This window comes from Xenopus laevis, chromosome 4L (assembly GCF_017654675.1).
Source record: "Xenopus laevis strain J_2021 chromosome 4L, Xenopus_laevis_v10.1, whole genome shotgun sequence".
NCBI classification, from domain to species: Eukaryota; Metazoa; Chordata; class Amphibia; order Anura; family Pipidae; genus Xenopus; species Xenopus laevis.
In genome coordinates, this window is record NC_054377.1 from 130,908,407 (window position 1) to 130,921,131 (window position 12,725).

Sequence of the window (12,725 nt, forward strand, 5' to 3'; positions counted from 1 at the left end):
GGTCGTAGAAGTAGTCCTCATCCAAAGAGTCTGCATGAGCCCAACAAGTGATAACATAGTTGGTCAGTAAGCCAAACAATAAAATCAGTCCGAAGTTGCCAATGATGAAACCTTTGTATGTACCGTCTATGTGCTGACTGGTACCATTACCTATATGAATTGCTTGCTTTGTAACTCAAGCCATGTCCAATAACTTATACAGGTATGGGATCGGTTATCCGGAAACCTATTATCCAGAAAGCTCCAAATTATGGAAAGGCTATCTTCCATAGACTCCAGTTTACCCAAATAATCCAAAATTATTTCACTTTTCTCTGTAATAATAAAACAGTATTTATGCTTGATCTAAATTAAGATATAATACACAAAAGCCTTGAAAATCCTGTAAATTATATCCTTATAAACGGTGAGTTCTGATGTCATCAGTTATAAACGGTGAGTTCTGATGTAATTTCTTTCAAATGACTCACTGAAACTTGTGTATTATAATAAATAAAGTACCCCCAGTTGCAAAATATGAGGATATTAGAAGTTACCTCGGAGTTCCATGACCTGTATAAAAACACTCGGCCTTCGACCTCGTGTTTTTAAATGGTCATGAAACTCCTCTGTAACTTATAATATCCTTATATTTTACAATAGGGGGTACTTTATTCACTATATAATTAATCCTTATTGGAAGCAAAACCAGGCTTTTGGGTTTATTTAATGTTTATATGATTTTCTAGTAGTAAGGTATGGAGATCCAAATTACAGAAAGATCCATATTCGGAAAACACCAGGTCCCAAGCATTCTGGATAACAGGTCCCATACCTGTACTGCTAAAAATGGAGCCCTCTAACTTGTTCTACAGTGAAAAATGTTTTTTCCACAGATGTTGCAGAACTTGTGTCCAATCAAAAGTTTCATGGGCTGCTGCTGAGCTACAGTTCCTATCCTACCCAGGGTTGTTGAAGGCAGCTAAACATCTGTCATGATCTGAAAATCTTTATAAATATAGTACATCTGACTGTAGAGCACATTTGTTCAGTTTTCATTAATTACACGTCACTGAGCTGAAAGCTTTTATGGATTTATGATCACATTAAAAGCAGCGCTAATATGACGTAGCGAACATAGAAGAGCCACTACATTCCTAATTCATTATTGTATTATTTTTTTCTGGCAAATGTTTACACCACTGATATCATGAATGTGTAACAGGGACACCTTCCTGTTGTTCTGTCCTGTCCATTTACACTATGCGCATAGCATTTTCATATTCAAACGACTAGTTGTTTTCAGATAGATTGCCAGAAATAACGACTTTTTCCAATGACTTTCTATTTACTATGTGTGACCGTTTTTCTAATATTGACGCGTAACGTGTCATTTTTCACCTTCTGAAGCAACTCTGGGAGGGGGGTCGCCGACCCTGTAAACTGTTCTAAATGGATACATTAAGTTGACATTTCTTATCTTTGTCCCTGCTGAGCAGAATCTCTGGGTTTCATTACAGGCAGCTGTTAGAATTGATGCAATAGTTGCTAATACTCCAGAGATGCTGCTGAGAAATGGATCAACTCAATGTTGCAAAATTGTAACAGTCTAGAGTCTGCACCTGAATTACTGAGCTGCCAGACTGAAACACCAGAGACAGGGACATTCAACTTTAAAGGGCATGTAAAGTCTAAAATAGAATAAGGCTAGAAATGTTGTATTTGTATACTAAATATAAACATGAACTTACTGCACCACAAGCCTAATCAAACAAATAATTTATGCTTTCAAAGATTGGCCACAGGGGGTCACCATCTTGTAACTTTGTTAAACATCTTTGCAAGACTAAAACTGTGCACATGCTCAGTGTGGTCTGGGCTGCTTAGGGATCATCATAAACAAAGCTGCTTGAGTTCTGCATGGCTGGGAAGTAAGGTGGGGGCTCCCCCTGCTGTTCATAAGTATGATTGTTTCCCTGCTCAGCAGTTAGGGACCATATAGTCTATGAACGGAAGACAAAATGTGTTTATAAGACATTGATAAGAAAGTAAACAAGAACCAGCCAATGCAAGGTCATTTGATGTATTGTACCTAGGTGAGCAGGTTAGCACAGACAACATTACAATACTCACAGTTATGAGAACACTGCGGGATTATCACGGCTATGTTGAAGTAATCAAAGCAGATTGCACAGCGCAGCAAGTCATCTAAATCCTGCAAAAAAAATAAATAAATAAAGCCATTCTGACAATTTTCTGAAAAACAAGAAATACACATGAATAACACACAAAAGAATACAGTAACCCTAATTTTCCACCCAGGACTAGCTTTCACTTAACATCAGACCTCGCACACATGTGTGGATGGAAAGGTGTTGCAGAACCATCCCTCTCAAAAAACTCAAAACAGGATTTTTGGACGCCAGGAGTTCTTGAACAAAATAACAACTTACAGTAGAAGCCCCATTTTACGTTTTTCAGGGGGACCAGGAAAAAATGATGTAAAATCCGTGAAAATGTAAAATCAGGGAAATGTGTTAAAGTAACTTTTTCTTCAAGTACTGAAAGGGAGTCTGTTTTACTTTGAGATACAATATTAACTGTGTTAATAACATGGGTTACACACTGTAGCATTAATGTTACACTATGGGGCATGTGCAAGTCTCTCTGTCAGTCACATACACAACCTAAAGCAATAAGTGATTGGTGCAGAACTGTATAAGGGGCACATTAATTTGAATTGACCATGTACAGGCAGAACCATGGCAAAATATACATCTGGTTAGTATTTTAAACCTCTTTATTTTCGCAAACAAAAACATTCATAGAGGAAAAAAAAACAGTTTTGGGTACATCAGGACAAAATTTTAAAGTAAAATCCGGGAAAACATTAAATAAAATTCCCAATTCACTATGATCTCTACACTAACAGGCAGCATCATCTGGGAGAGATCCCGTCAGTCTACTCTCCTACGTTAGAGCACAGAACTGCTATTTCTAGCTTGACTGACTTACATTCCCAGAGTGTAATATGACAGCAGATACACCTACAACTATCTCTGTACTATATCTCATTCACGGGGCCCTGTTCTCCGACTTCTCCAAGGTTCACCTCCCTTGGGACTTTTCCTTATTGGAGCCTAAGTCCCAGACTCTAAGAAGAGATCCACCTTTTCAACACATCGCACCCAAAGAGAAAGAGCACACAACCGTGACACCACCTGACAAAATCTGGAACTGCCAGGAGCACACTTCAACCTGGAAAAGGAAACCCTCCCCATCCCATATCTAAATTTGCTGGCCAAACAAGGGGATTTCCAAAACATATGGAAAATGAACCCTAGGGACCCTTACACAAGCATGATTTGGTTATACTTGTGGATGGCCAATGTGCACAGATACTACTAGTTAGTCCAAACTGTCCAAGTAGTCATATTCCATGTAAATGAAGGAGTGTCCCCTACGGAACACATTTTAGGACATCATGAGGAGAACACGCTCCTGCATGCGCTCTCGTAGTGAAGAAGTATGCAGACTTGTCTCGTGCTTCCCACATTCGCTGTTGCAATCACCCCCTCGTGGCTCTTTCCTCAGTCCTCCCTCCTCAGTCTTCATTATAAAAGCTCTCCGTCCTCAGCCCTCCCTCCTCAGCCCTCCGTGCTCAGACCTCAGCTCGTAAGCCAGGCTGATAGCTGAGGATGGAGGGCTGAGGATGGAGGGCTGAGGATGGAGGGCTGATGACAGCGGAGGGCGGGCTGAGGAATGAGCCACGAGGGGGGAGATTGCATGGAGGAGTGACAGCAGTTTCTTTGGATAAGCGAGTATAATAAGAGACAAGTCTGCATACTTCTTATTTACGAGAGCGCATGCAGGAGCGTGTGTTCTCCTCATGATGTCCTACAACGCTTTCTGTAGTCCCCAGTCTAAAGCAAAAATTGGTAGCAGTGCAGGGTAACAGAAATGACCATTTTTTTAGTGGTTTGTACTTTAAAGGCCCCTTTTCAACTACATTCAGCCCTATAGGACTCCCTCCCAATAAGCACCTAAATCCATACTAACAGCCAGGGCCAGAACTAGGGGTAGGCAGAGTAGGCACGTGCCTAGGGCGCAAAGCTTGAGGGGCATCAGGCACGTACCTTTCTTTTTAGAAGGTCATTATTAGGGGATTTTATAGAAATCTAAGCTTTATAACGGTTAAGAAAGCCTTGCCAACATTCCTTCATCTCCCATATAACACAAAAAATCCTATCTATAGCATAGCAGCTAAGTTAAATAAAGAATATCTGCGTGCTTATTATATTATTAAGTTATACTACACACTTTCTTCTCATCTATACATGAATTTCCCTGCTCAATAATTCCTCTGTGTAGTCCCTCCACTTGCTGGGCAGTTCTAAACCTACATTGGGAAGGAAAACAGGCAAGAGCAGCAGAGTCTGAGCCGAAGAAGATTCTCCTTTTCCAGCAAGTTGGAGAACACTGTGGCTCGATTATTACGGGCTTTCCCTTCTCATCTTAACCCTCCCCATAGAACAACAGTGTATGCTTTTAACCTGTTGCCTCCCTCATGTTTATTAGTTAAGACACCTTTAATTAAATTTACAGAGCAATTAAGTTTGGGGAGGCCACACCCCTAATTATCATTTTCCAAAATTTGGCAGGTTATTAAAGTTTGAAGATTTTTCTGTGTTTTTTTTTCAGTTATTACAGTTTTGCTAATGAAGGTGAATAACTTTTTCCAAGGGACCTGTTACCTTATATTGTTACAATTACATATTTGCTTATCTTGAAATTGTTACAAACGTATCTTATGTGAACCTTGTGGCTGTTCTGGGCTCTCTGCCAAAAGCCAATTAAGTTAGGAACTTTGTATATTTTTCTGGCTGTTCAATGCAGAGAAAAACTGGACTTTCCAGTACAAATGAGGAACTGTTGGTCGAGCTGTCGAAAGAGGGACTGTCCCTCTAAAAACGGGACAGTTGGGAGGTATGCATCAGTCTATGAGTCCTGACAGGCTCAAGTCAATGGGATCACACAACACTGTCACGCTTAGGGGCAGATTTATTATGTGGTGTAAACGGCAGGATAATTCACCACAGTTCACCAGGCTTCACTGTGTAAAAACAGCTTAAATTGTTTGGAACTGGAACTTAAGACTGTCTGAAGCAATGTCAAATAACAAATCTAGCATTCGCATGGTGTAAAATAAAACACACCTTGATAATTTTGTCATTTATTTTACACAGCTTGTCTTACACGTGCCCCTTAATGTAGATGGAGGTTTTCCATGCGCTGATCACTCACTCTGCTTCATATTTTTAATTTGCCAGCAGACACTCAACATCTGACAATAAAAATGGGGCACACAGAGGGGTAAACGCTTGGTGTGTTAAAGTACGTCCAGACACGGTTTGTGTTGGTTGGTTTTGTTACCCATACAAAACACTCCATGTATGGCTAGGAATACAAAAGAAATACTGTAGAAACCCCATTTTACATTTTTTTAGGGGACCAGAAAAATTTATGTAAAATCTTGAAAAATTTAAAATAAGGGAAATGTGTTGTGAACTCTATACTAGTGGAAACTCAAAAATGAAGGGATGCTTAGGCGTCACTGTATATTAGAATATAATAATTAAACTTTGCAAGGAGACCATTTTCACCACAAAGTGAATGCTCTTTACATCAATCAATTTTCATTTAGCTTAAAGGAGAAGGAAAGATACTGAAGCATTTTATTGCCAATAGATTAGCCACAATAGTGCAAGCTATGAGACTATATTTATTCTGTAGAATGCTTTACCATGCCTGAGTTAACAGCTTTAGACACTCTCTGTTTGTTTGGGATAGCAGCTGCCATATTAGCTTGGTGTGACATCACTTCCTGCCCACTCATAGCTCTGGGCTCAGATTACAGCAGGGAAGTTGAAAAAGGGAGGTGATAGGAACAATCTGAGCATGCTCATGCCCTAGTCCTGGAGGTTTATGCTGAAAACAGAAGTCTGATACAGAAGCCCATGTGTACACAATAGAAGGAAAGAAATGTGGTGTTTCTTCTGACAGAGGACTGAACATCATTACTCTGATTTTACTGGTGTATTTATATAGACATAATTTTAGCCTTTCCTTCTCCTTTAAGCACTTTATTGCTCAGTATGGTGGTCACTCTACATTCTATACTTTAGAAACTGGGGGGTAGATAGGTCACATGCATCAGCCAGCGGGCCAAACAGCGACAGTGAGAACAAGGGACCTATACAGAAGATGGTGAAGAAGAGCTCCGCTGCGCTACTCTGCATGAATATGCCTAGGTTAATGCCAGGGACACTTTTTCAACTAAGGTATGGAGGAAGAAAGCAGGGAGGGGGGCCAATGGAGGGAAGGGGATTATTGATTAACAGGGGTTTAGTTCTCCTTTAAACTATAGTAGTCTTTCTAAAGCAAACATGAAAGTTTTACCAGTGCAGAGCAACAGCACATTATATTGTAAATACTTTGATACAAGTTCAATTTTTTTTTTTTTTATAACAATTCTTTTTTATTAAGCAGAAATGTGTACATATTATTACATTGCATAGCAAATGAGCAATCGTTTGTTGTACAACATATGAACTGTAGGTAACATTTCAACCCCAGCCAAATAATAAAAGAAAAAAAAAAAAACAATAACGGTGCAGTGTAATCCATCACATCTTCCATATACATGTACTTATTCGCCCTACCCATGACAAGACATAGTACCAACAGAATTCCAGAACAAAAGCTATATATATCATTCAATCTGAGACGGGAATCAGAAAACATTAGCTAATGATTCCTAGGTGGGTTCAAAATCCACCCAAGATGCACATATTTTATCAAATTTTTGTGGGCACCCCCGCCTAATATACGTAAGCCTGTAAAGAGGGATGGCTTTGTCGATCAGTGTCTCCCAAGTTACCAGGTTTGGGACCCTCAGCAGATTTCCAATGGATTGCTATAGGTTTTTTTGCATACATACACAGTAATATAATCAACATTCTCTGAGCTCTACCATATGAAAGATCCTCCACCTGGTTAAGTAAGATTACTAGTGGGTCCAATGGGATGACTAAGCCTGTCCTATCCCGTATATGATTCACCACGGTCCCCCAAAAGCGTTGCGCCCCTAGCACAGTTCCACACCATATGAAAGAAATCTGCTGGAGAGTATCGGCATCTCGGACATTCTTGCCCAATCTCCGGGTTCATTAATGCAACCTATGAGGTGTAAGATAAATCCTATGTAGAAATTTTAACTGAGTTAGTCTATCCCTGCTACAAATAATCCCATCAAAGGTAGCCTCTAGTACGTCTTCCCATTGTTCTATTGAAAGGTGTGGGATATCTCCCTGCCATTTGCTATACAGTTTAGGGAGGAAGGTGCTACCTGCTAGCAGTAATCTATTGTAAAAGGTTGAGAGGGGTTTCTTAAGATCCTCAGAACGTCCCAAGAGTTCCACTCCTCTCGGAGATACATCAATAGGTTGGGTAACAAACTGGGACCCCACTGCATGTCGCAGTTGCAAGTACATGTTATTGGGGAAAGAGAAAGAGTGTTGTAGTTCTGGAAAGGTTAAAAGAGTGCCTTCCGGCATAATATCCAAGATGTATTTGATATCATAACGCGACCATAACTGAGGGTCTGGGATAGTCTTAAGATGTTGAAGCTTGGGGTTACACCATAGTGGAGTATACTGCGAGCAATGTGGTTGAGGTTTAGGGAAAAGTTGGCACACCATTCTCCAAGCTCCAACTATTGCTATCATTTGTGGAGTCACCCTCCCTACAGAGGCCGTGCCCCTGTACAATAGGTTCTTAAGACTTTCCTGAGATCCCACAATTTGCTCCTCTAACATAGTAGCTACATTGGTAGGCGAAGGCGCCATCCATCTCCATGCCACCACCATTTGCGCTGCCAGATAATACATATACAAATTTGGTGCTGCCAACCCCCCTCTGGTAGTTGGTAGTTGCAGGGTTTGCAGTGAAATCCTAGGCTGCTCCCCATTCCAAAAGAAGGTTAACATAAGCCCCTTAATCTTATTGAAGATGGAACAGGGGATCATTACAGGGGACTGACGGAAAACATATGTCAACTTTGGGAGAACTACCATTTTAAATAAGTTGATTCTGCCTGCCACGGTAAGTGGAAGACGTTACAAGTTCAATCTTTAGTGGGGATTGCCAGCCCACATTCAAGCACAGAAAATCATACAAAGATTTTATTTGTGCATTTATGGCCATCTTAACACTACTCACAATGTGCCTTACTGGCTTATGGCCACCAAGACAGACAAAAAGCAACAACAATATCAAACAAGATGAATGGTTCAAGGGACCTCTGCCATTGACTCCTACATGACCTTCGACAGGTTTTAGATGGTGTATTTTCGGATTTGAGCTATTTCCTAGGTCAGGGTAAAATAAATCTCTAAAAATTAGAGGGTTTTTTTAACCCAAAAAATGGCTTTTTAACCAGAAATTGGTGTAGTGGAGGTGAAGTCACTTCTGCCTGAGCGTCGACGAAGGAACCCCCACCTCAGTTGCTAGATTTGATGGAAAAGTACCCAGCAGCAGGGGATGTGGGGGTTTTTTTTCCACAAAAGTTTTATTTACCATATAGGCATCCAAAAGCTATCCCTCGATTGCCTTTATGGTAAAATGAAGCCTCTGGCTCAGTTAGCAGGCACATCACAAAGCTTATAGGAGCACAGGGACTGATTTTCGGCCTGCATTTATCTGGAAGTGCTATTGCTGCAAACTGGAAGCGACATCATCAGGGAACTTGCTCATAATGAGACCTGTGATCCGGAGACCCGTGATCCGGAGACCCACACCCATTCCTGCAGGTAAACCAACCCAATGCAGTAGGGATGTGTGGATTGACCTGTAACCAGTGGTGACCAAGTGAGTTGACCACCGGTTGGACGGGTTCCAGTTGAGATTTGGCAAGCCATTGCAGGTTAGGGTTGGGAGCGGCTCAGGCTGGGGAAGGACAGTGCTCTACTGCTCCTGAAGATTCCATGTCTTGAAACCAGAGGTGCGCACAGAAGTAGCACACTACAGAGCGAGATGACACGGGTACGGGTCATGTGTGGGTCCTACAATGGTAACATTTTGCAGGTGCGGATTAAAGCTTTGAGGTTAAGGCTCGGGTGTGGGTTGAGTTTTCCTAACCCACACATCATTACAATGCAGGACTAACACTTCAGATGGGAAAACCAATAGTATCAATGGATATCCGAAAGCTAGAATTTGTTCCTTTCATTAATTTTATTTATGGCTTTATAACCCCTTTAATTGATGTTCAAAATATCCTGCTGTGATTTACAGTAGCCTTACACTAGGAGGCCAGGTGGAGCTACAGGAATAATGAATCCACCCCCCCCCCCCTAAGAACACTGAACCTTTTCCCCCCCAGGTAACAAAAATATTTAGAAGCAGCTGCACTGCCAATATAAGGGTAAGGCCAGACGAGGAGATTCGGGGAGATTTTGTCGCCTGGCTACTGCGCCTATGGGGAAAAGACGCTGAGGCAGTTCGGGGAGATAGTCGCGCAAAAGACGTGGCGATAAGTCGCCAGGCGACAAAATCTCCCCGAATCTCCTCATCTGGCCTTACCCTAAATCACTGAAAGTCACCAGTCAATGAAGTGGAGTCACCTAAGGGCAGAGACACACATAGAGATTGGGGGAGATTTAGTCGCCCGGTGTCAAATCGCCTCTTCTTCAGGTGACTAATCTCCCCAAACTGCCTTCCCGCTGGCTAGAATCTAAATCCGAAGCCGCCAGAAGTTTCCTTGTGAGGGCAGAGACAGACGAGAATATTCAGTGAGATATAGTCGCCCGGCGTCAAACCGCTTCATCTTTGGGTGACTAATCTCCCTGAACTGCCTCCCTGGCTGCTAGAATCTAAATCGTCTCATGAGGAAACTTCAGGCGACTTTGGAAACTAAGCACTCCGAGTGCCATCCCGCCGGAGATTTAGATTCTAGCTGGCGGGGAGGCAGTTCGGGGAAGACTAGTCCCCTGAAGAAAAGGTGATTTGTCACCGGTCGACTTAATCTCCTTGATTCTTCTCGTCTGTCTCTGCCCTGAGGGAATAAGCGCATATAAATCAGCGATGTTTAACTGTAGCCCAACAACTGTTGATAAAGGGAACGCCACTCAAAATTCTAAGCAACTTTACAACACACATCCAGCCTTTCCGTCAAGTTTAAAGGGATACTGTCATGGAATAACATGTTTTTTTCACAACACATCAGTTAATAGTGCTGCTCCAGCAGACTTCTGCACTGAAATCCATTTCCCAAAAGGGGAAACAGATTTTTTTTCTATTCAATTTTGAAATCTGACATGGGGATAGACATATTGTCAGTTTCTCAGCTGCCCCCAGTCATGTGACTTGTGTCTGCACTTTAGGATGGAACTGCTTTCTGGCAGGCTGTTATTTCTCCTACTCAATGTAACTGAATCAGTCTCAGTGGGACTTGGATTTTACTATTGAGTGCTGTTCTTAGATCTACCAGGGAGCTGTTATCTTGGGTTAGGGAGCTGCTATCTGGTTACCTTCCCATTGTTCTGTTTTTAGGCTGCTGGGGGGGAGGGGGATGATATCACTCCAACTTGCAGTACAGCAGTAAAGAGTGATTGAAGTTTATCAGAGCACAAGTCACATGACTAGGGGCAGCTGGGAAATTGACAATATATCTAGTCCCATGTCAGATTTCAAAATTGAATATAACAAAATCTGTTTGCTCTTTTGAAAAATGGATTTCAGTGCAGAATTCTGCTGGAGCAGCACTGTTAAATGATGTGTTGTGAAAAAAACATGTTTTCCCATGACCGTATCAGTAATGTGTCATTGTTACTGAAAGCAATGCATTCTCTGACTCTAAAACAAACAATGTTGCAGGAGCCAGAGGAGAGTTGACTTCTACCTTGTTTCAAGAGTAGAACCAGAGAAAACTGGTATAGACTTCAATTTAATCTTTCCAATTGTTTAAAAAAAATACAACAGCTTCATTGTTGCTTACAATGATATGCCCCAGTTTAACAACAGCTGCACACGTAGGAGATCTATATAGAAACCATGTAATAAGTCAGGGTTACACAATACAGTCCAATGTTATACATAATACTGCAGCCTTGGCTAGAACAGGAGGAGGCAGGACTTCCTGTAAAGGCACAATGATAACGCAACTCTATTAGATCGCAACAGTAACAAGTTCCCTTTATTTCAGCGTCTCATACAGAACCTTACCTCTACGGGCTGCTTGCCCTTTGCCTTAGATACCGGCTCCGGTGTCGTTGCCATGGAACCTGGAATACAGCGGCCCGAACCCTAGCTACCCCCAAATTTCGCGCGCTATTGTGAGCGTCACGTGAGCCTGCGCAAAGCATGTCGGGAAAGGTAGTTCAATCTTCGTGACTACAACACAAAGCAATATGCCAGAACATTGCCAAACTGGGTTTAAAGCACTTTTGAAGGTCCCCATATCCAAATAAACGCAATATGTGACATAGCACTGGGTAATTTAATGCGGTCATGTACTTTAGATGTGTTCTACGTGTAAAATCGGACAACGATAGAAGAATGTTTGAGGGTCTGACACCTGACTGGACAAAATGTCAAGCGTGAACGCGGTTATTGCCGCAAAAGGGGCGGGGTTTAGGCCTGTGACGATGCTGCTGTTAACCCAGATCAGAGATGGCGATTCCTAGCAGTAATTAGTCTTCACAAGTCACCCCTGTTGTTATTGGCTTGTGGGAACTGACCTGCCATTCTGTCCCTCAAGGACCTGAGCAGCTGCTTAAAAGCGTGGTTAACCTTTAAGGTGGCCATAGACTCAAAGATCCTCTCGTTTGGCGTAGGGTTGCCACCTTTCCCTGTGGCTCCAGCCGGACAGGGGGTGGTCCCGTGACGTCAGTGGGCGTTCCCGTGACGTCAGTGGGCGTTCCCGTGACGTCAGTGGGCGGTCCCGTGACGTCACGGGGCGGAGCTATGACGTCGCGATCGCCGATTGGCCGATCGCGGCGTCAATCAAGCTAATCCCGCCCGGTTTTCCTTATTTGGAAAACCGGGCAGGAAGCATTGAACCGGGCAGCCCTTCAAAATACCGGGCTGTCCGGTTCAAAACCGGACAGGTGGCAACCCTAGTTTGGCGTCATCGCCAAACGAGCGGATCTTTCCCCGATATGCCAATAACGGCATGGCTATATCTGGGGTAATTCGATGCGCCAAGGGGCTCCGACGGGTCGGTAAGCTGTCAAATCGGTCCAAACGACCGATATCGGCAGCTTTATCTGCCCGTGTATGGCCACCATTACTTTATTAAGGGGCCCATTTACTTAGATCGAGTGAAGGAATAGAGGGAAAAAACTTCGAATTTCGAATGTTTTTTTGGCTACTTCGACCATCGAATGGGCTACTTCGACCTTCAACTACGACTTTGACTTCGAATCGAACGATTCGAACTAAAAATCATTCGACTATTCGACCATTCGATAGTCTAAGTACTGTCTCTTTAAGAAAAAACTTCAACCCCCTAGTTCGCCACCTAAAAGCTACCAAAAATCGTTCAATCAACGGATTAAAATCGTTCGAATCAAACGATTCAAATGATTTAATCGTTCGATCGAACAATTTCTCGTTCGATCGAACGAATAGCGCTAAATCCTTCGATATTCGAAGTCGAAGGATTTAACTTCGACAGTCGAATATCG

General features: G+C 42.4%; 1 protein-coding gene across 5 annotated transcripts in view; it reads right to left on the minus strand.

The window, feature by feature from the left end:
* The window catches only part of rad18.L (RAD18, E3 ubiquitin protein ligase L homeolog), a 195,883-nt gene extending 183,960 nt beyond the window's left edge, over positions 1 to 11,923 (minus strand). Inside the window, exons 1-2 of one of the 5 annotated variants that reach the window (XM_041590812.1) lie at positions 11,778 to 11,923; positions 2,113 to 2,194 (exon numbers count right to left, since the gene is read on the minus strand). Coding sequence is in view for 3 of the 5 variants with exons in the window: in XM_041590807.1 (XP_041446741.1) it covers positions 2,113 to 2,194; positions 11,263 to 11,316 (136 nt within the window). In the remaining 2 variants the exon portion in view is untranslated. The other 4 variants (XM_041590810.1, XM_041590807.1, XM_041590809.1 and 1 more) reach the window with 4 other exon arrangements.
* Positions 11,924 to 12,725: the final 802 nt, after the last annotated feature.